The sequence below is a fragment of the Rhinoderma darwinii genome, chromosome 4 (assembly GCF_050947455.1).
Source record: "Rhinoderma darwinii isolate aRhiDar2 chromosome 4, aRhiDar2.hap1, whole genome shotgun sequence".
NCBI lineage: Eukaryota > Metazoa > Chordata > Amphibia > Anura > Rhinodermatidae > Rhinoderma > Rhinoderma darwinii.
The window spans coordinates 281,584,916-281,609,203 of NC_134690.1; the positions used below are offsets into that span (position 1 = coordinate 281,584,916).

The following is a 24,288-nucleotide window of genomic DNA, read 5'->3' on the forward strand; positions in this document are numbered from 1 at the left end:
ATCAAAGGCCAGATATGCTAAGAGTTCCTGATTGACAGGAATAGTAACCAATCAAAACAATTTGAGAATGGAAACAAAGTAATGGTGCAACGTGATACCTCTGGTTAGTTCCAGCAATGTATCCATGTTAAAATAACACTGCCTAGGCTCAAGATGCATCAGATTGCAGCTAGAAAAATCTTTCCTTTCTTTCTTTATAACAAAAAACTTTTTTAAATTGCAGTCATATCAGGATATGTTTAATGTTCAAATCAGCAGAATATCTGCTACAGTTAGGGAACAAGCACGGCAATACTGCACGCCGGGCTGCCTGAGCAGCTCTTTGTGCATGAGTGCACGGAGCTGAGCTAAGTTTGAGACAGGATCGTACTCAAACAGCTGACAGCAGCTCGGCTCCCTGCAGCCCTCCCCACATATACGCGACTCACCAGGCAGCCTTATCTTGCACAGACAAACAAACAGTGGTACAATATCCTTACTGCCTGTTAGGCAGAGTACTCACTGTTGTGTGGAGCTGGAGAACGCAGTCCAGGCGCGCTGCCTGTGTGATTGTTTGCCCGGGAGCGTGGCTGGCCTGTCAGGTCTCCTTGCAGGGCTGGAGACCTGAATGTAGCAGTTACAGCTCTGCTACATCGAGCTGTGACAAATAAGACAACACACACAGTGTTTGTCTTTGACGGGGGCTTCTTTGCTGCTGTGTGCAGTCATAAATACTCAGCTGACCGCAGCCTATTTGCTAGCCCACATAAATTGTTGTAAACCCTGATAGCTAGGTTGTTAGTATACATCAGCTGGGGGGAAGTGATTATACTGCCGGATAGGAATTTTACAGATACTTTAGATCACTACCAAGGCAATTCAGCGGACCAGCCGCCCGTTACAGACTGTGGCCCAGTCTAATCCCTTCTCCTGTTCAGTTACTAGTATGCAGCAGTTGCAACTCTGCTGTGCTGTGTCTATTCATATAAGACACATGTACATGTAACCCATTACAGTCACATTAATACATGGGTTTCTCCACCGCTGGGCTTCATTTACAGCCCGTTGAAGGAACCTCTGGGTTCATGTGCAATCAGACTGTCTCATCATTGACACTGAAGGGGGACAGTTATTTGCAATTATTTAACAACCCAATTTCTGGTTTAGGGACTATTATAGTTTCCTCTCTATTACTAAATAAGGGGGAGGTTAGACACATATATATCCTTTACAATCCGGAGCAATCTTAATCAGACATAATTTGTCATAGTGCGCCAATTTAGGGGACTTTGGCGCAACATCATTTTTTCATCTAACATTGTTTTAATATAAATTTAATAATAAAGTATTTTTTATTTTTTTGCAATTACAAAACACACTACTTTTCCCACTCCCCGCCCCTGTAAAAATAGCCTTTTGAAATTTTCTTGAAAATGTGAGAAATTGCTGCTAAAGTTCTAAGCCTTGTGATGTCATAGAAAAATAAAAGGATGTTCAAAAAACGATGCCAATCTAAAGTAGACATATGGGGGATGTTAATTAGCAACAATTTTGTGTGGTATTACCATCTGTCTTACAAGCAGATACATATAAATTTAGAAAAATGCTAATTTTTGCAATTTTTCGCTAAATTTTGGTGTTTTTCACAATTAAATACTTAATGTATCGGGCAAATTTTGCCAGTAACATAAAGTCCAATGTCTCACGAGAAAGCAATCTCAGAATCGCTTGGATAGGTAAAAGCATTCCGAAGTTATTACCACATAAAGTGAAACATATCAGATTTGAAAAAATTGGCTGCGTCCTGAAGGCCAAAACAGGCTGTGTCCTGAAGGGGTTAAGGGAACAGGTGTTTTCCTAACAGTACCTCTAATTCTACGAGGGGCAACTGGAACCTTAAGCCTTGGCCTTGGTTTAAAAGGAAACTTCAAGTCAAAAATGTTAACCAAATGACTGGCGTGTACTGAATGGGCAGGAACCCAAGTACGTTCTTCTGGGCCCATACCCTTTCTAGTGTATTGTAGAGTGTATTGTAGAGTATCCCTGACCCTTCTAGAATCCACAATTCTCTAAACCTCAAATTCCATATCTCCTTCTAACTGAACTGGAGGAGGAGGTTTCTTGAGTGGACCAGATGATGGCAAAAATTTTTTTAGGTTTGTGAAATACATTATGAATTCTAAAGAATGCAGGAAGAGCAAGACAAAACGACATCGGGTTGCCGGTCGTTGCTATGGCAACCGAAGGCCTAACAATAGCCTCCTGGTCTGCCTCGTATGGAAGCCCATTAGGCCCCGCCCTAACAGGCTTGCTGTCAGTGAATAACTGACAGCTCTAATGCATTGCATATGCCCCCACATTATAAACTGAAATACCAGAAAAACCCCAAACAGAAAAAACTACCAAGCAAAATCTGCGCTCCAAAAGCCAAATCGAGCTTCCCCCCTTCTGAGCCCTACAGTGGGCCCAAACAGCAGTTTACTTCCACATATATGGCATCGCTGTACCTGAGAGAACCTGCTTGACAATTTATGAGCACAACATATTGCGCACTAAAATGGCATATCAGTAGAAAATTGCAATTTTTACTTTGCACCATCTGCTACGCATTAATTTCTAATGAAAAATCACGTGTGGCCAAAATGCTGACTACACCACTTAATATGCCCCACAGGGTGTAGTTTCCAAAATAGGGGATTACTACTTGGGGATTTGTTTTACTATTTGATCTCAGAGCCCTGCAATTGTGGGCCAATGCTGTGAAAATCACCAAAATAGGCGTCAAATGTGCATGGTGTCTTCAATTCTGTGCCCTGTCATTTGTCCAGGCAAATTATAAAGGGTCTTGAGGGGTGTAGTTTCTAAAATGGGGTCACTTTTTGGGGGCTTCCACTGTACTCACGTACCTGAGGGTTTTGCAAATGCGACATGGCGCCCAAAAATCAAATCAGCAAAATCTGCATGCCAAATAGTCTTTCTGAGCCCTGCCGTTTATCCAAACGGCAGTTTATGATAACATATGGGGTATTGCCGTAATCAGGAGAAATTGCTTTACAAATGTTGGGGTGCTTTTACTCCTTTATCCCCTGTGGAAATGAAAATTCCACTGTTTTGGTCCCTCAGGGGCATTGCAAATGCGACATGGCACCCAAAAACTATTCCAGCAAAACTTGAGCTTCAAAAGCCAAATGGCGCTCCTTCCCATCTGAGCCCTGCCGTGCTCCCAAGCAGTAGTTCATTACCACATATGGGGTAATGCCTTTATCGTGAAAAATTGCTTTTGCATTTTCTTCTTTATTTCTTGTAAATATTGAAAATTTCCACATTTTATCAGAAAAAAATTAAATTTTCAATTACACGGCATAATTCCACTAAATTCTGTAAAAAAAAAAAAAAACAGTGATGTCAAAATGCTCACTATACCCCTCAATAAATTTCTCCAGGGGTGCAGTTTCCCAAATGGGGTCATTTTTAGGAGGTTTCCACTGATTTGGTCCCGCAGGAGCTTTGCAAATGTGATGCAAACCATTCCTGCAAAATATGAGCTACAAAAGTCAAATAACGCTCCTTCCCTTCTAAGCCCTGTCGTAGGTACGAACAGCAATTTATGTCCACATATGGGGTATTGCCATGCTCAGGAGAAATTGCTTTACAAATATTGGGGTACTTTTTCTCCTTTGGCCCTTGTGAAAATGAAAAAACGTATAAAACTACATTTTGTGGGAAAAAAATTAGATTTTAATTTCCATGGCCTAATTCCAATTAATTCTGCAAAAAAATCTGTTGGGTCAAAATGCTCACTATACACCTAGATAAACTCCATAAGGGGTGTAGTTTCAAAAATGGGGTCACTTTGGGGGGTTTCCACTGTTTTTGGCCCTCAGGGGCTTTGCTAACTCAACATGGCACCGAAAACCATTCCAGCAAAATTTGAGCCCCAAAAGCCAAATGTCGCTCCTATATACACATATGGGGTATTTCTTTAATCGGAATTTGCTTTACAAATGTCAGAGTGTTTTCTCCTTTATTCCTTGTAAAAATTAAAACATTGTATGTTTTATTTGCAAAAAATTAATTTTTATGGCTTAATACAAAGAAATGTAGCAAAAAAAAAAAAAACTGTGTGATCAAAATGCTCACTAGATTAATTCCTTGGGAGGTGTAGTTTCCAAAATGGTGTTTTTTTTTTAGGGGTTTTCCTATGTTTTTGCACCACAAGACCTTTTCAAACCTGACATGGTGCCTAAAATATTTTCTGATAGAAAGGAGGCCTGAAAATCCACTATGTGCTCCTTTTCTTCAGAGGCCTGTGTTTCAGTCCATTACCACACTAGAGCCACATGTGGGATATTTCTAAAAACTGCAGAATATGGGCAATAAATATTGAGTTGCGTTTCTCTGGTAAAACCTTCTGTGTTACAGGAAAAAAATTATCACAAATGAATTTCTTGGGAAAAAAAATTACATTTGTACATTTCACCTCTACCTTGCTTTAATTCCTGTGAAATGCCTAAAGGGTTAAGAGACTTTCTGAATGCTGTTTTTAATACTTTGAGGGGTGCAGTTTTTAAAATGGGGTGATTTATGGGGACTTTCTAATATATAACATAGAGACAATAGAAAGACCCTAGTAGCTGGCGTGCAATAAACATTCAAGGAAAAACTATTGTGCCGAGGCACATTAAACACCCTAGTTCCCAGCTACCAAATTGATAATGTTGAATTAATCTAAAATATAACTTCTATTAACTTACCGTAACTAAAAAAGCATTCCAAATAAGACATACAACGCATATGTTTAAAAGTAGCCAGTGTTGGCTAGCAGGATATAGTAAGTAGGGATGCGTGACTACAGTGTATAGAGTTGGTGCATAGATGCACTAAGTGCAGGCAAACAGCGGCTTCTTAGGTTTTAATTTCTTTGTTAGGCTAGCAGTTGGACTGTAAATCTTCTAGTCAATTGTTATTGGCACAGCGTACCACAGCCGCTGTTTGCCTGCACTTAGTGCATCTATGCACCTACTCTATACACTGTAGTCACGCGTCCCTACTTACTACATCCTGCTAGCTAACACTGGCTAAGTTTAAACATATGTGGTGTATGTCTTATTTAGAATCCTTTTTTAGTTAAGTTAATAAAAGTTATATTTTAGATTAATTCAACATCATCAATTTGGAAGCTGGGAACTAGGGTGTTTAATGTGCCTCGGCGCAATAGTTTTTCCCTTGAATTTATAATATATAAGGCGCTCAAAGCCATTTCAGAACTGAACTGGTCCCTGAAAAAATAGCCTTTTGAAATTTTCTTGAAAATGTGAGAAATTGCTGCTAAAGTTCTAAGCCTTGTAATGTCCTTGAAAAATAAAAGGACGTTCATAAAACGATGCAAACATAAAGTAGACATATGGGAAATGTAAACAAGTAACTATTTGGTGTGATATTACTATCTGTCTTACTAGCAGATACATTTAAATTTAGAAAAATGCTAATTTATCCAAGTTTTCTCTACATTTTGGTGTTTTTCACAAATAAATACTAAATTTAGCGATCACATTTTTCCTCTAACATAAAGTACAATATCTCACGAGAAAACAGTAAAAGCATTCCAAGTTATTACCACATAAAGTGACACTGGCCAGATTTGAAAAAAAATAGGCTGTGTCCAGAAGGCCAAACCTGCCTGTGTCTCCAAGGGGTTAAAAGTTCTGTAATTATCTGACAATTTGAATTTCTTTTTATGCCTATGAGCAGCAGTACATTTACTCTACTAATCTGCACCTTTTTTTAACACTTGTCTTTGATAAATGAGTCCAAGGCCTTATTCACACGAACGTGTTATACGTCCGTGATACGTGCGTGAAAATCGCACGGACCTATGTCAGTGAATGGGGCCGTTCAGACTGTCAGTGATTTTCACGCAGCGTATGTGCGCTACGTAAAACTCACGACATGTCCTATACTTGCCTGTGTTACGCGCAGCACACACCCATTGTAGTCAATGGGTGCGTGCAAATCGCGTACGGCAAACGGAAGCACTTCCGGGTGCCACGCGTGATTCGCGCTACAGTAGTAAAAAGAATGAATGAAAACAGAAAAGCACCTCGTAGCATTTTTTGCGCGCGCAAAACGGACACGCTCGTGTGAATAAGGCCTAAGAGTAAAGCCACACGGAACGGTCCTGACACAGTCACAACAAGTAATTGCAGATAAAACGTCCTTTTATCTGCAAAATCGTGCGGATATTAATTAACCCCTTAATGACCGGGCCTGTTTGTACCTTAATGACCAAGCCAGATTTGTCAAATCTGGTATGTCTGACTTTATCAGAGAATAAGGGTATGTTCACACGGCGGGGGTCCGTAACGGCTGAAATTACGGGGATGTTTCAGCCTGAAAACATCCCCGTAATTTAAGCCGTACCGGCATGTGCAGGCGCTTGAACGCCGCGTCAATTACGGCCGTAATTAGCGCTGCTATTCATTGGAGTCAATGAATAGCGGCTCCAATTACGGCCAAAGAAGTGACAGGTCACTTCTTTGACGCGGGCGTCTATTTGCGCGCCGACATTTGACAGCGGCGCGTAAATATACGCCTCGTGTGAACAGACAAACGTCTGCCCATTGCTTTCAATGGGCAGATGTTTGTCAGCGCTATTGAGGCGCTATTTTCAGACGTAATTCGGGGGAAAAACGCCCGATTTACGTCCGTAAATAGGCCGTGTGAACATACCCTAACTCTGTGAAAGTTTTAAATATCCAAGTAATTCTGACATTGTTTTTTCGTCACATGTTGTACTTTATTTTAGTGGTAAAAGTAGACTGATACAATTTGCGGAAATAATAAAAAAATAGAGAAATGGAAGAAATTTTGTAAATATTAACCATTTTTACCTATTTTTAACTGCAATATGTCACATATGTACACACATACTGTACATTTGTTTTAAATTAAATTAATATTTCCATCTCTTTACTCTATTTTGGCAGCACTTTTTAAAAAATAAAATAAATTTTCAGCAATTTAGAGGACTTACAAATTGAATAATAATTTTATAAATTTTGAAGTACATTTTGTTTTCCTGCACCAAGCCAGGTTTTCAGAGGCTCATAGGTCTCAGAGTGATGGAAACCCCCACAAATGACCCAATATAGAAAACTAGACCCCTTAAGGTATTTATCTAGGGGTATAGTAAGTATTTTGACCCCACAGTTTTTTGCTAAATTTAATACATAGCAGGTCAAAAAAATAAGAATTTCACTTTTTTTCATAAAAGTATCAGTTTGAGAACCGATTTCTTTGTAAAGCGACCATGAGAATGAAGAAACACACCACAAAATCTATCACCCTGTTTCTCCTGTTTTCAAAAATACCCACATTGTGGCCCTAATGCGTTGCCTGGACACACGGCAGGGCCCAAAAGGAAGGGAGCACCCGGAGGCTTTCAGGACTCATATTTTGCTTGAAAATGTTTTAGGCCCCACTGTACATTTAGAGAGGCTTTGAGCTGCCAGAACGATAGAAACTACCCATAAACGACCCCATTTAGAAAACTAGACCCCATAACGTAATTATTAAGGGGTATAGTGAGTATTTTGACCCCACAGTTTTTTGCTAAATTTAATGCATAACAGGTGAAAAAAATAATAATTTCACTTTTTTCATAAAAGTATCAGTTTGAAGACCGATTTCTTTGTAAAGCGAACATGAAAATGAAGTAACACACCACAAAATCTATCACCCTCTTTCTCCTGTTTTCAAAAACACCCACATTCTGGCCCTAATGCGTTGTTTGGACACACGGCAGGGCCCCAAAGGAAGGGAGCACCCGGAGGCTTTCAGTACTCATATTTTGCTTGAAAAGGTTTTAGGTCCCACTGTACATTTGGAAAAGCTTTGAGCTTCCAGAACGATAGAAACTCCCCATAAACGACGCCATTCCGAAAACTGGACCCCTTAAGGTATTTATCTAGGGGTATAGTTAGCATTTTGACCACACAGGTTTTTCGCTAAATATATTGGAATTAGTCTGTAGAAATTAAAATGTACTTTTTTTCTGAAACATAACATTTTTAAAATTTACAAGGAATAACGAAGAAAATGCACCCCAACATTTGTAAAGCAATGTGTCCCGATTACGACAATACCCCATATGTGGTAATAAACTGCTGTTTGGACCCACAGCAGGGCTCAGAAGGGAAAGAGCACCATTTGGATTTCTGATTTTGCTGGAATGGTTTTCGGTGCCATGTCGCATTTGCAATGCACTGGAGGGACCAAAACAGTGGAAACCCACCAAAAGTGACCCTATTTTGGAAAAACCTTCAAGGAATTTTTCTCGGGGTATAGTGAGCATTTAGACCCAATGGGTCTTTTGCAGAGTTTATAAGAATTAGGGCGCGACAATTAATATCAACATTTTTTCCACTAAAATGTTGAATTTTATCATTTTCACAAGGGATAAAGGAGGAAAAAAAACAACAATTTTTTTATAAAGCAATTTCTCCTGAGTACTGAAATACCCCACATGTGGTCATACGTTTTTTCATTAGAAATGAATTAACCCTTTCAGGACTGATCCATTTTTTGCTTTCTTATTTTAGATTTTGACTCCCCGCCTTCCAAGAGCCATAACATTTTTATTTTTACATTAATAGAGTGGTGTGAGGGCTTATTTCTTGCAGGAGCAGCTTCAGTTTTTATTGGTACCATTGTTTGGTACATAAAAAGTGATTAAAAAGTTGTATTACATTTTTTTTTTTAGAGCTAAGGTGACAAAAAAAAAACAGCGATTTTGGCGGTTTCAATTATAAATTTGTTTTAAGGTGTTCACTGTGCAAATTAAATAATGGTATATTGAAATAGTTCGGACTTTTACGGACGTAGCGATACCAATTTTGTTATTTTTTTTTACATTACTTTAGAAGAAAAATGGGAAAAGGTGTTTGTTTTTTTTTAACTTTAAAAAAAAAAAATTCTCACTACTAATAACTATAATTCTTCTACACATTTTATTAATCCCCTTAGGGGACTTGATCCAGCGATCATTGGATCACTGGTACAATACACTGCAATACTAATGTATTGCAGTATATTTTTATTCTTACAGGCTTCGGTAACAGAGCGATCGCTGTACCTGTCCGTTAGTCCCTGGTGTCAGCTGTAATACACAGCTGACACCCGCAGCGTATGGAGCGGGCTCAGCATGTGAGCTGGCTCCATACATCAACCCCCGCACCATGACGGGCAATTAAGTCATAGTGCTCAAAGAGGTTAGTGCACAGCGGATGGTGCAAAGTGAAAATTGCAATTTTCCACTGATATGCCATTTTAGTGCATAATATGTTGTGCCCAGTTTGTGCCACAGAAGACAAATACCACATAAAACGTTAAGCGGGTTCTCTCGGGTATGGCGATGCCATTTGTGTGGGCGCAAACTGCTGCTTGGGCACGCTGCAGGGCTCAGAATGGAAGGAGCGCCATTTTGCTTTTGGAGTGCAGATTTTGCTTGGTAGTAGTTTTTTTTGGGGTATTGCTGGTATTTCAGTTTATAATGTGGGGGCATATGTAAGCTGGGCAGAGTACATCAGGGCATAATAATAGGGTATAATAATGCGGTAAATAAATAATAATTCATAGCTGTGTGGCCGGTGTCGCACTGATAAATGGCGCCCGAGCTTATCTGCTTTTGGAACACACTGCACATTTTGCATCGCCATATTCTGAAAGCCAGAACTTTTTTATTTTTTTACCACCGGACCCGTGTGAGGGCTTATTTGTTGCAGGACAATCTCTAGTTTTCATTGGTACCATTCTGGGGTACATGCGATTTTTTTTTTATCACTTTTTATTCACTTTTTTTGCAATCCTGACCAAAAAACATTTTTTAGATTTTCTTTTTGCGGCATTCACCGTACGCTATAAATGACATTTTTACTTTATTCTGCGGGTTGGTACGATTACGGCGATATCATATGTATATAGGTTTTTCTCCTTTTTTTTTGCGTTTGCGCAATAAAATCACTTATTTATAAAAAAAAAAAATTCTGTCTCACCATATTCTGAGAGCCATAATTTTTTTTCTTTTTTAGTCAAAAAAGCTGTGTAAGGGCTTGTTTTTTGCGGAACGGATTTAAGTTTTTATTGGTACTATTTTTGGGTACATGCGACTTTTTGATCACTTTTTATTCTTTATTTTGGGTGACCAAAAAAATTGCGATTCTGTCGTAGTTTTTTATTGATTTATTTTGGGGTGTTCATCGTGTAGGAAAAATAACATTACAGTTTTATAGTTGGGGTCGTTACGAACGCTGTGATACCAAATATGTGTACTTTTTTAACGTGTTCATTTTTTTTCTATAATAAAAGTTTTATTATGGGAAAAAAAGCATTTTGAGTTTCTAGAACTTATAACTTTTATTTTTAAACTTTTTTAAAAACATTTTTATTACTTATTTTTACTTTTTTTACTTGTCCCACTAGAATACATTTACACTTGCAGCTTTGATCGCTGCTAGAGTACATTAAACTACACACGTAGTGTAATATACTCTAACTGTCATTGTGACGTAACTGTCACTCTGACAGGAAGCAGAGGAGGACCGACCGGAGGCTGTTCCTTCGAGGCTTCCGTACATGGCAACCCGGAGGCTATTGTCTAGCCTCTGATTGCCACAAGAAGCATCGGCAACTCCCACAATCACTTCGTGGGGGCTGCTGATGTGCTTCAAACCACTTAAATGCGGCGACGGCAATCCGTCGCCGCACTTAAGGGGTTAATTGCCGACAGCAGCGGCGGTGGTCCGCTGTCCGGCAAGACTGATGTGACAGCTGTCTAGGACAGCTGTCAGCGCGGGCCTGTCACTCTGTGTTTACACAGAGTGACAGTTTGAAATACTGACGAAACGGAACGTCATGGTGCGCGATCTAGCAGCCGACCATGACGTTCATTTTCGTCATCGGTCGTTAAAGGGTTAATACACCCTTTATGGCCACATGATTTTGCAGGTAAAGGGCCATTTTACTCGCAATAACGCCCGGCCATTAACAGGGATTTTGACAGCCGCGCCAAACATGGTGCCAGCACGGTTGTTAGCTGTGCCGTGACCGTGTCAGAGCCGCTCCACGTGGCCTTACCCTTCCTGCATCACCACACCCATTTTTCTAGTATGTTTTCTTTTTAGGACAAGTGTAGTAAATTTTTTTGCACAAAATGTACCTATCCTCTAAACTTTTTATTTACAAAGTAACACAGAATATGTATAACAACTAATGCAGACAAGAATTAGCTGTGTTGCCCATAGCAACCGATCAGATTTCAGCTTCTATTTTTTTTTACATAAAAGTTATGAACTTAGATGTGATCGGCACCAGCTCGATCCTGCATGTCAGAAACCAGTCAGTGCCACTGACCCGAAGGATAAAGGGTATGTTCACACGCCCTATTTACGGACGTAATTCGGGCGTTTTTGCCCCGAATTACGTCTGAAAATAGCGCCTCAATAGCGCTGACAAACATCTGCCCATTGAAAGCAATGGGCAGACGTTTGTCTGTTCACACGAGGCGTATATTTACGCGCCGCTGTCAAATGACGGCGAGTAAATAGACGCCCGCGTAGAAGAAGTGACCTGTCACTTCTTTGGCCGTAATTGGAGCCGCTATTCATTGACTCCAATGAATAGCAGCGCTAATTACGGCCGTAATTGACGCGGCGTTCAAGCGCCTGCACATGCCGGTACGGCTGAAATTACGGGGATGTTTTCAGGCTGAAACATCCCCGTAATTTCAGCCGTTACGGACCCCCGCCGTGTGAACACACCCAAAGGTTTAAGCGCTAGATAAAGCTGCTCTGTATACAGGATACAAAGCAGCTGTATCTCAAAAAGTAAAAATAATTTTTAATAAAAAGTACTTAGAAACTTGCACTGATGACATTTTCATTAAAGAAAAAAAAATATTAAAAAAGTTTACATATAGTTGTAGCCAAGCTTATCTTTATTCTGATAACTTGCTGCAGCATGATGTCACACACAAAAGCCACTGAAAAGTCAATGAAAAAGTCAAATTAAATGATAAAATTAAATTAAAAAATAAATAATTCTTGCCACTGTGTATTTAAAGAGGCTCTGTCACCACATTATAAGTGCCCTATCTCCTACATAATGTGATCGGTACTGTAATGTAGATCATAGCAGTGGTTTTTATTTAGAAAAACTATACATTTTGATGGAGTTATGACCTATTTTAGATTTATGCTAATGACTTTCTTAATAGACAACTGGGCATGTTTTTACTTTTTGACCAAGTGGGCGTTGTAAAGCGAAGTGTATGACGCTGACCAATCAGTGTCATACACTTCTTTCCATTCATGTACTCAGACATCGTGATCTTGCGAGATCACGATGTGCTGTCACTTACTCACACGTTAACGTTACTGAAGTGCCTTGAGAGTGAATAAACATCACCTCCAGCCAGGACGCGATGTCTATTCACAATCCCGTCACTTCAGTAACGTTTGTGTGGGACTTAAAGCACAGCAAGCGTGATCACCCTGTAAATGACAGCACAACGTGATCTCGATGTGCTGTGCTGTAAGTCTCACGCAAATGTTATCCAAGTGTCGGGATTGTGAATAGACATCGCGTCCTGGCTGGAGGTGATGTCTATTCACTCTCAAGGCACTTCAGTAACGTTAACGTGTGAGTAAGTGACAACACATCGTGATCTTGCAAGATCATGATGTCTGAGTACATGAATGGAGAGAAGTGTATGACGCTGATTGGTCAGCGTCACACACTTCTCTTAACAATGCCCACTTGGTCAAAAAGTAAAAACACGCCCAGTTGTCTATTAAGAAAGTCATTGGCATAAATCTAAAATAGGTCATAACGCCATCAAAATTGATAGTTTTTCTAAATAAAAAACACTGCTGTTATCTACATTACAGCGCCGATCACATTATGTAGGAGATAGGGCACTTATAATGTGGTGACAGAGCCTCTTTAATGCGTAAAGAGTCAAGATAAATATGGCTAGATCTGTAGCCTTTAAGTCAAATCCACGCGTACTCCTGCCCCGCATCATGAATATTCAAATCCTTCTCCTCTTGCCTGCCCTACATGCCGGTGTGTGTGTGTGTGTTTCTTCTGGTCCCTGGATGACCACTTTAAGCCCAGTGGTGTTCTTACCCTACCCAAACCACACCACTGATGAGTGGCCGGTGGTCAGAGGGGGCCCATCACTAAAGAGTCATAGAGTTAACTTATATAATACTGTTTACCTGCAGCCAATACTAGTAGTCACACACTGCACACAAACTTATACAGCTCGGAGCTGTACCAATTCATATCAGTTGCAGGCAGATGCAGGCAGCCTGATCAATGAGGGAAGATAAGCAGGGGCTTTGGAGCAGTGCATCAGTAAAAGGGGGTTGTAACTCCTATGAAGATATATTACAAAATTATTCAACAAAGAATTGATTTTGGAACGAAATGGTGCAAGTCGTCTTTTCTTGATGGAACACTTAACCCATTCAGTTTATTACTTTCCCCATCCACCACTGAACCCTCCCTAGCTACAGTACAGTATGTTTGTATCATGAACATATAGGCCCCTTTAGATGTATCTCTCGATCCTATTTATCTTAGCACCAGCTGCCTGGCACTATAAAAGTACTCCCAGCACTGTAATATGATGAGCATAGGATTTATGAAGTTACTCATTTCAACAAGACTGTCAAGTGTAAAATAAATCTCAAATCCCTGGCAAAATCCTTAGCAGATGATCTGTCTCAATGGTTTAATTTTGCAGATCAAATGTTATTTTATATTAATTCTGATAATGTGGAAAATTTACAAACCAAAAAAAATGCTTCTAAATTGTAAAAAGTCAGATTGATACTCACTGGTCATTGTGCTCTAAGGCAATAAAAGCCTTGTGATCAAGTTTCCTTACATTCTGCATGACCTCTTCTACATCTTCTGTTTTCACAGGTCGCTTCTTCATGCCAGAAATTTCAGACATTAGAATCTAAAATATTAACAAATGGAAATAATGTGAAACATGAGAGAAAAATAAAAATGCAATAGTAAACCTTATCATACATTCCAACCATCCCAGATTCAGCGGGACAATCCCGGATTTTGGGTGGTGTCCCACTGTCCCGGGCAGCCGGTCGTATATCCCGGGTGGCCGGTGGGGGGACGGTGGTATATCCCATGGTCAATGCTCTGGCTGGGGATTCCGCCCCTAGAGGGAGTCCCAATGGCTATAGCGGGGCGTGACATTATCTTTAAGGGGTGTGGCACTATCTAAATGGGCACTATGGCACTATGTGGGCACAGGCACTTTGTATGTGGGCACTGGCACTAGGGGCACTTAATGGGGCATTATACTGTTTGGAGGCAGTCAAGGCAGCGTTATACTCTATGGGGGCAGCTATGGGGTCATTATACTGTATGGGGGAAGCTATAGGGGCATTATACTGTATGGGCAGCTGTGGGGGCATTATAGTGTATGGTGGCAGCTAAGGGAGCATTATACTGTGTGGGGGCATTATACTGTATGGGGCAACTATGGGGCATTATACTGTATAAGAGCAGCTATGGGGGCATTATACTGTATGAGAGCAGCTATGGGGGCATTATGCTGTATGGGGCAAAAAGGAAAAAAACTTGCCGCGGCATGTTCTTCCTCTTTGCGTTACTTGAAAGTTGGGAGGTATGCTATAGCTAACCCGTAAACCACCCTGTACAAGAAACATGTAATGTCCTCTATGTGGAAAGTTGGCAAAGGGAAGATGATCTACACATGTAGAAACTGCCCTCTCCGCACTCCAGCAAAGTCATCCTCTACTCTATTACCAAACTGTATGTGTATGCCTCTGACTATTATATTGGCACTGACCCCCCCCCCCCCCCCCCCCCCCCACTCCTTATAACAGCTTCTTAAATAAATGGAGAAGACAATAGAGTTTTAATACTTTGTGCCTTTAGTTTTTGTGTAGCAAATACAGGGACATGGCTATTACCTCATGTTGTGGTGAAGACTGAGCATCCAACAAGTAGTCAACATATAAATTATAAGCAGCCTAATAAAACAAATAGCATGTTAATATAAAAGCAATAAAACCCATTGCAAAAGAAAATCATGATTCAAAAAATATATAGTGAAAATCATTTATTAGCACAAACTTTACACTTATCCAGTTGTCCTGCTGTAATTAACCGATTTTATTGGTATAAAATATATCAGTTACTACTATAGTAGTAGTGGTGCAGGTGGGGCTTTCCACTCTTTTTGTTTTTTACCTAGCTCTCTTATACATTGAGACACCCTTTAGATTGTACAGTGAGACAGTATCCCCGCTGCGACTGCATACTGATGTGACACAGCCACAGCAGGAATACACTATGGGTAAGTTCACACGTAGCGTAAATACTGCGGATTTTCCAAATGGATTTAGTTGCGGAGAATCCACAGCATAATACAGTAGCAGCAAAGTGGATGAGATTTGAACAAATCTCATGCACCAGCTGCGTAAATGATGAGCAGAAAAAACGCATAGAAATTGACCTGCAGTACGTTTTTTTAATCCCCAGCATGTCAATTGTATTTGCGTAATCACTGCTTATTTGCTGCAGATTTTCCACATTGAATTCAATTAGGGTATGTGCACACGAGGGCATTACGTCCGTAATGGACGGACGTATTTCGGCCGCAAGTCCCGGACCGAACACACTGCAGGGAGCCGGGCTCCTAGCATCATAGTTATGTACGATGATAGGAGTCCCTGCCTCGCTGCAGGACAACTGTCCCGTACTGAAAACATGATTACAGTACGGGACAGTTGTCCTGCAGCGAGGCAGGGACTCCTAGCGTCGTACATAAGTATGATGCTAGGAGCCCGGCTCCCTGCACTGTGTTCGGTCCGGTACTTGCGGCCGAAATACGTCCGTCAATTACGAACGTAATGCCCTCGTGTGCACATACCCTTAGGTAAAACCTGCAACAAACAGCAGATGTTGCTTTTTTGCGGCAGAAAATAATGCAGCTCAGATTTTTTTTTTACATCTTATACTTACCCAGAATTCTGTGTTTCTTCAACCAGGCCGCTCTCCCCTCGGGTGACGTTTCTTCCCATTTGACCGCTGCAGCTAATCACAGGCTGCAGCTGTCACATGGGATGTAACATCATCCGAGGAGGCTGGCCTGCAGGATGGCAGAGGGAAGCGTCGCCATGGCTACGTAAATATCAAACTTTTTTTTTTCTACATGCAGTTTTCCGAAGCAGACATTAAGGGCCAAAAAACTGCACCACAATTTGTTGCGGTTTTCCAGCCGGAATTCCCTGCGGTGCCAAGGGCGGATACGCTGTATGCTTTTATGCAGCGTATTCGTCCTGTGTGAACATAGCCGAAATTTGCAATGTACAGCTGTCCCATATATTGTACAAAGAGGGAGGGCATATTTTCTAAGCCCTTTTATTCTTCATGAATGAAGAACTAGAAAATAAAAAAAACCTGGAAAATCCTTTTACAATACAATGGGGGGAATTTTGCTTTCTGGAGTAAAGATAGTTTAGAGATGCTGTCATCACATTTTCGCCTCTCAAACTACTAAAACCACTACATAAGGCAGCTCCCTGCACAGTAAGGGTGCATTTAGATGAGAGGTTTTTGGACGCGCTGTAAAAAACGCAGCAAAAATGACGCTAAAACCACACATGATTTTTGCAGGTGAAACTTGTAAAATAAATTTGTTCCACTTGTAAAAACAGCACAGAAGAAAACTTCTTTGCAAACCACGGCAATTCGCGGTAAAACCACATGTGTTTTTGTGACGAATTGTAAGCGTTTTTATCGTGCGACCAGAAATGTCTCATCTAAAAGCATCCCAAAAGTATAGTTTTAACTTATTTTTGCTACTTCTTTTCATTTCATTTAAAAAAAAAAAAGGTATGTTAATATACCCTATCCCCTTCACCTTCCCTTTATGTGCTCTGTTCCCACACTCTTCCCCTCCTAAGCTCCCCAGCCCATGTCTCCTTGTTTTCTGCCTTCCTGTTGCCTGGTTCCTCTTGTCCCTCACTTCAAACCCACTCCTATTAGGGTAAGGCCACACGGAGCGGCCCTGACACAGTCGCAACGCGGCCAACAACCGCGCCGGCACCGTGTTCGGTGCAGCTGTCAAACAGCCTGTTAGTGGCCGGACGTTAATGCGGGTAAACTGTCCCTTTATCTGCAAAATCGTGCGGCCATCAATTAATACACTCTATATGGCCGCACGATTTTGCAAGTTACCCCCCTATTGATTCTCTATGGCAGCGCCGGAAAAAGCCAAACACTGCACTTGGCTACCTCTGGCGCTCCCATAGAGAATGAATGGAGCGGCAGTAACCGGAATACCCCTTAACAAGGTATTTGACAGCCGCGCCAACATAGTGCCAGCGCGGTTGTTGGTCACGTTGCGACCGTGTCAGGGCCGCTCCGTGTGGCCTTACCCTTATACTCCAATAACTTTATTAAATTAAATGCTACAAGCATAAAAAAATTGTTTATATATAGTTAAATAGGTTAACATAGGTTGAAAAATGACACAAGTCTATCAAGCTCAACCTTTCTCAATCAATTACACGCCATTCATTGCTTGATTAAATATAACCTTTAACCCCTTGACGTGCCGGTATGTCATGGTGCAGGGGGAGAAGTATGGAGCAGGCTTACGCGCTGAGCCTGGTCCATATGCTGTGGGTATCAGCTGTGTATTACACACTGTTCCTGTCCGTTTAACCACTTAAATGCCCAAGTCAATCACCACTGCGGCGCGTAAAGTGTTAGAAAGAGGGGGCGGCGCCCTCCGCCAGCCCATTGGCCCCCCTCTGTCGATTACTTGTTCAAGTCCCATAGGGGGGCTAATAAGAAAAAGTTAAACAAAGTTTCCAGTAGTTAAAACATGTTTAAAAAATGTAAAACTCCCCAAAAAAAAAATTTTTTTTTCGAAAGTACTGTAAAACATAAACAAAATTGGTATCGCCGTGTCCGTAACAGTTTGAACTATTACAATATAACATTATTTAACACGCACTGTAAAAATAACAACAAAAATAAAATGACAGAATCTCAGTTTTTTTGTAAACTTAGTGCTAAAAAAAATGCAATAAAACGTGATCAAAAAGTCATATGTATGACAAAATGGTACCAATAAAAATGAAAGCTCGTCCTGCAAAAAATAAGCTCTCACACCACTCAATTGCCGAAAAAAAATATGGCTTTCAGACTATGGCGACACAATTTTTTTAAATATTTTTTAACAAATAGTTTTTTATTTGTAAAAGTAGTAAAACATTAAAAAAAATATATCAATTTGAATGAAGATAACATGTTGTTTTTACAGAACGGTGAACGCTGTAAAAGCAATACCCCAAAAACAATGAAGGAATTGCTGTTATTTCCCATTTTACCCCGCAAAGTATATTCTTTGTTTACCTTTACCTTTGTTCTGCTGGTCAATACGATTATGGCGATCCAAAATTTATTTAATTTGTCGTTTTTACCACACGGTGAAAGACGTAAAAACTGAACCCAAAAGAAAATTCCAATTCCACCCCACATAGAATTTATTTTTCAGTTTCCCTGTACATTATATGGTACTTTAAATGATGCCAATAGCAACTGCAACTCCTCCCACAAACAAACAAGCCTTCAAACCACTCTATTGATGGAAAAATAAAAAAGTGATGGCTCTTTGAAGGCAGGGAGTGAAAAACTAAAAAACTAAAAATGTCTTGGACTTCAAGGGGTTAATGCCATTTATCAATATATAAACATCTAGCCTTTTTTAAATGCTGATATATTATCTGCCATTACTAACCCTTGGGGTAGGGCATGGGATCGTTTAAAATACTCTGCCTGTAAAGAACGTTTCTCTAGCCATTCATTGTAAGGGACACCTTCCATCCCATTATCTAGTTGTCCACCTTTGAACCCTCTCCAGTTCTCCTATGTCCTTTCTACAATGTGGAGCCCAAAACTGAATTCCATATTCAAGATGTGGCCTTGCAAGGGATTTATAGAGAAGTAATATTATATTTGAATCACCTGTTTTTATCTGTCTTTTTATACACCCTAAAATCCTATTTGCTTTTGCGGCTGCTGCTTGACATTAAGTGCTGCTGCTTAGCTTACTTGTTACCAGAATACCCAGGTCCTTCTATTGTTCCGTTGTCCCCAGTTTTATTCCATTTAATGTATATGCATTAATACTATTATTGCGTCCTAGGTGCATTATTTTACAATTATCAACAATAAATTTGATCTGCCATGTTTTTGCCCATGCTGCCAGCTTATCTAGGTCATACTAGGTAATATTTTATAGTCAAGCTGAGTTTTAAGTACCCTACAAAGTTTTGTATAGTCAGCAAAAACGGACACCTTGCTATCAATCCCATCCACAAGGTCATTAATAATTGGGCCTAACACCGATCCCTGTGGTACCCCACTGCTGACTTCAGCCCATACATATATATATATATATGCATAGCAAATTATATCCATACACTTAGCCTCCCCATAGCCATAATAACCTCTTGAATACAAAATGCATGCATGATGATCAGTGAATGTTGGTAAAGAAAAAACTCTGGCGGAAACAGGGCAGACTGACTACGGTGTCTGCGTCTAGAATGTGTTAAAAATATGTGCCGAATTTTGGTGCATTTCATTTTAGTCTAATTTAACCCTCTCACGACCAGCCCACGTAGATTAACGGGCTGCCGTGCTGGGCTTTTCGTTAATTCACGTGGTGCTTGTCCAACTCCCATTGAAATCAATGGGAGAAATTTTTGGGCGGTTTTTGGCGAGTTTTGCGGAGCGGTTTCCGCGCTGAAAAACTCGTAAAAAAAACTCAGTGTGAACAGGGCCTTAGGGTTGTTCATAAATTTATTGATCAATGGATTAGTGGAATTTTTCTTTGTTACTTTTATTAAAACTGTTACAAAAAATAAGTAAAAAAAAATACGTAAAAAATGGCACGCAAGTTATATACCACTGAAGAGGCATTTGCTCTCTTGGATTCTGATAGTGAATGGGGTCACTTTTGGGGGGTTTTCGCTGTTTTGGTCCCTCCAGGGCGTTGCAAATGGGACATGGCACCGAAAACCATTACAGCAAAATTTGAGATCCAAAACCCAAATGGCGCTCCTTCCCTTCTGAGGGCTGTAATGTGTTCAGATATAGGTTTATGACCACATATGGGGTATTGCCGTAATCAGGATACATTTCTTTACAAATGTTGGGGTGCTTTTTCTCCTTTATTCCTTGCAAAAATTAAAAATGTCTATGTTTCTTCAGAAGAAATGTAGATTTTCATTTTCACAGACTAACGCCAATAAATTCAGCAAAAAACCTGTGGGGTTAAAATGCTCACTATACAACTAGATAAATTCCTTGAGGGGTGTAGTTTCCAAAATGGGGTCACTTTTTTGGGGTTTCCACTGTTTAGGTACCACAAGACCTCTTCAAACCAGACATGGAGCCTAAAATATATTGTAAAATATATTGTAATAAAAAGGAGGCTTCAAAATCCTCTAGGTGCTCCTTTGCTTCTGAGGCCTGTGTTTCAGTCATTACCGCACTAGGGCCACATGTGGGATATTTCTAAAAACTGCAGAATCTGGGCACTAAGTATTGAGTTGCGTTTCTCTGGTAAAACTTTCTGTTACAGAAATGTTTCTATTACAAATAAATTTCTGCAAAAAAAATTACATTTGTAAATTACACCTCTACATTGCTTTAATTCCTGTGAAATGCCTAAAGGGTTAAGAAACTTTCTGAATGCTGTTTTGAATACTTTGAGGGGTGAAGTTTTTAAATGGGGTGAATTATGGGGAGTTTCTAATATATAAGGCCCTCAAAGCCACTTCAGAAATGAACTGGTCCATGAAAAAATAGGTTTTGGAAATTTCTTGAAAATGTGAGAAATTGCTGCTAAAGTTCTAAGCCTTGTAACGTCCTAGAAAAAGAAAAGGATGTTCAAAAAATGATGCAAACATAAAGTAGACATATGGGGGATGTTAACTAGTAACTATTGTGTGTGGTATTAATATGTGTTTTGCAAGCAGATACAATCAAATTTAGAAAAATGCAATTTTTTGCAAATTTTCTCTAAATATTGGTGTTTTTCACAAATAAATACTGAATTTATCGACGACATTTTTTCACAGACGTAAAGTACAATATGTCACGAGAAAACAATCTCAGAATCGCTTGGATAGGTAAAAGCATTCCCAAGCTATTACCACATAAAGTGATACATGTCAGATTTGAAAAAATCGCCTGCGTCCACAAGGCCAAAACAGGCTGTGTACTGAAGGGGTTAAGAACAGATGTTTGCACCTCACTATACACTTTAAAAGAATGTCTAGAAAATGGAGTGTGGCTTAGCGTGGAATGGGCCAAAGTGAGCCAAACAAAAATTTCAGGATGGTTATTTCAATTTTAACCCCTTAATGACCGCCGATAAGCCTTTTCACGGCGGTCATTAATGAGCTTTATTCTACAGCGGCACCATTCCACGGCGCTGCTATAGAATAAAGTAAACAGAGCAGGGAGCTGTCAAATCTCCCTGCTCTCAGCTGCCAGACGTAGCTGAGAGCAGGGGGCGTCCCTGCTCTGCCGGGTGTGATCGATATTAGTATCGATCTCACTCGTTTAACCCCTCAGATGCTGTGCTCAATAGCGAGCACCGCATCTGAGTGGTTTTGGAGAGAGGGAGGGAGCTCCCTCTCATCCCACTGACACCCGGCGATAAAATCGCAAAGTGTCAGTGTCTCCGATGGCAGCCGGGGGTCTAATAAAGGCCCCCAGGTCTGCCTGTCATGAATGCCTGCTAGATCATGCCGCAGGCATGACCTAGCAGATGTCTGTCCGTTTTAAACGGACAGGCAGTAATACACTGCAATACAAAAGTATTGCAGTGTATTATAATAGCGATCGGAGGATAGTGAAGTCCCCTAGTGGGACTAGTATAAAAGTAAAAAAAGTTGAATAAAGTTAATAAAAAAAAAAGTAAAAAAAAAAATGAAAAACCCACTTTTTCTCCTTAGAAAATACTTTACTATTAAAAAAAACTACAATAAAGCAAAAAAGTTACACATATTTGGTATCGCCGCGTCCGTAACGACCCCGACTATAAAGCGATTACATTATTTAACCCGCACTGTGAACGCCGTAAAAAAATAAAATAAAAAACAATGGAAAAATTGCTGTTTTCTGTTAATCCTGACTTAAAAAAAATTGTTATCAAAAAGTCGCATCTACTCTCAAATGGTACCAATAAAAACTACAAGTCGTCCCGCAAAAAACAAGACCTTATACAGCTATGCCGACGCAAAAATAAAAAAGTTATAGCTCTTCGAATGTGACAATGGAAAAATGGAAAAAATGGCTTGGACATTAGGGCCCAGAATGCAAGCAGGGGGAAGGGGTTAATGTGACTGAAAGGGTAAATACTGCACATTTTCCGCAACGGAATTTGTTGCGTTAAATCCGTAGCATAATACAGTAGCAGCAAAGTCGATTAGATAGTACAAATCTCATCCACACGCTGGGTAAATACGGAGCGGAAAAAAACGCTCAGAAATTGACACGCTGTGCAGAATTTTATTCCGCAGCATGTCAATTGTATTTGCGTAAACGCTGCTTATTTGTTGCGGGTTTTCCCCATTGAATCCAACGGGGAGGTAAAACCCGCAACAAATAGCAGTTGTTGCGTTTCTTGCGGCGGGTTCACAGCGATTCCGCCGCAAAAACTGCAACTAAAAATAAAAAAGTCTTATACTTACCCAGAAGTCTGTGTTCTTTCTTTCCTCCAGGCCAGCCTACTGGGATAATATTTTATCCCATGTGACCGCTGCAGCCAATCACAGGCTGTAGCGGCGGTCACATGGAATGAAACATCATCCCAGGAGGCCGGCCTGGATGACATCAGAGGGCCGACCTCCTGGGAGGACGCCAGAGGGCCGACCTCCTGGGATGACGCTTCATCCCATGTGATCGCCGCTGCAACCAAACACAGGCTGCAGCGGTCTCCTGGGATAAAATGTCACCCAGGCCGGTTCATGCTGCAGTTTTCCACAGAGGTCATTCCGGGCGAACAACTGCACCACAGTTTTGTGTGTTTTTTTTTCCTGGCGCACAGGGATTTCCTAAAATTTCAAGTCCCGAGGCAATGCAGCCGTCTACCAGGAAATTTTTGAGCACTTCATGCTTCCCTCTGCTGACAAGCTTTATGGAGATGCGGATTTAATTTTACAGCAGGACTTGGCACCTGCCCACACTGCCTAAAGTACCAATACCTGGTTTAATAACCACAGTATCACTGTGCTTAATTGGCCAGCAAACTCGCCTGACCTAAACCCCATAGGGAATCTATGGGGTATTGTAAAGAGGAAGATGAGACACCAGACCCAACAATGCAGACGAGCTTAAAGAGGCTCTGTCACCAGATTTTGCAACCCCTATCTGCTATTGCAGCAGATAGGCGCTGCAATGTAGATTACAGTAACGTTTTTATTTTTTAAAAACGAGCATTTTTGGCCAAGTTATGACCATTTTCGTATTTATGCAAATGAGGCTTGCAAAAGTACAACTGGGCGTGTTGAAAAGTAAAAGTACAACTGGGCGTGTTTTATGTGCGTACATCGGGGAGTGTTTACTACTTTTACTAGCTGGGCGTTGTGTATAGAAGTGTCATCCACTTCTCTTCACAACGCCCAGCTTCTGGCAGTGCAGACACAGTCGTGTTCTCCAGAGATCACGCTGTGTCGTCACTCACAGGTCCTGCATCGTGTCAGACGAGCGAGGACACATCGGCACCCGAGGCTACAGATGATTCTGCAGCAGCATCGGCGTTTGCAGGTAAATCGATGTAGCTACTTACCTGCAAATGCTGATGCTGCTGCAGAATCAACTGTAGCCTCTGGTGCCGACACGATGCAGGACCTGTGAGTGACGTCACAGGTCTGCACTGCCAGAAGCTGGGCGTTCTGAAGAGAAGTGGATGATACTTCTCATCAGAAAGCCCAGCTAGTAAAAGTAGTAAACACGCCCAGATGTAACACACATAATACACGCCCAGTTGTACTTTTACTTTTCAACACGCCCAGTTGTACTTTTGCAAGCCTCATTTGCATAACTACAAAAATGGTCATAACTTGGCCAAAAATGCTCGTTTTTTAAAAATAAAAACGTTACTGTAATCTACATTGCAGCGCCTATCTGCTGCAATAGCAGATAGGGGTTGCAAAATCTGGT

At 40.6% G+C, this 24,288-nt stretch overlaps 1 protein-coding gene across 4 annotated transcripts in view; it reads right to left on the minus strand.

Moving 5' to 3' along the window:
* C4H6orf118 (chromosome 4 C6orf118 homolog) overlaps positions 1 to 24,288 on the minus strand; it is an 88,197-nt gene that overhangs the window by 58,198 nt on the left and 5,711 nt on the right. For 3 of the 4 annotated variants that reach the window (XM_075864325.1, XM_075864323.1, XM_075864322.1), the window contains exons 4-5: positions 15,006 to 15,065; positions 13,881 to 14,005 (exon numbers count right to left, since the gene is read on the minus strand). In XM_075864325.1, coding sequence (XP_075720440.1) covers positions 13,881 to 14,005; positions 15,006 to 15,065 — 185 coding nt within the window. The remainder of the gene's footprint in view (positions 1 to 13,880; positions 14,006 to 15,005; positions 15,066 to 24,288) is intronic. The other variant, XM_075864324.1, reaches the window with a different exon arrangement.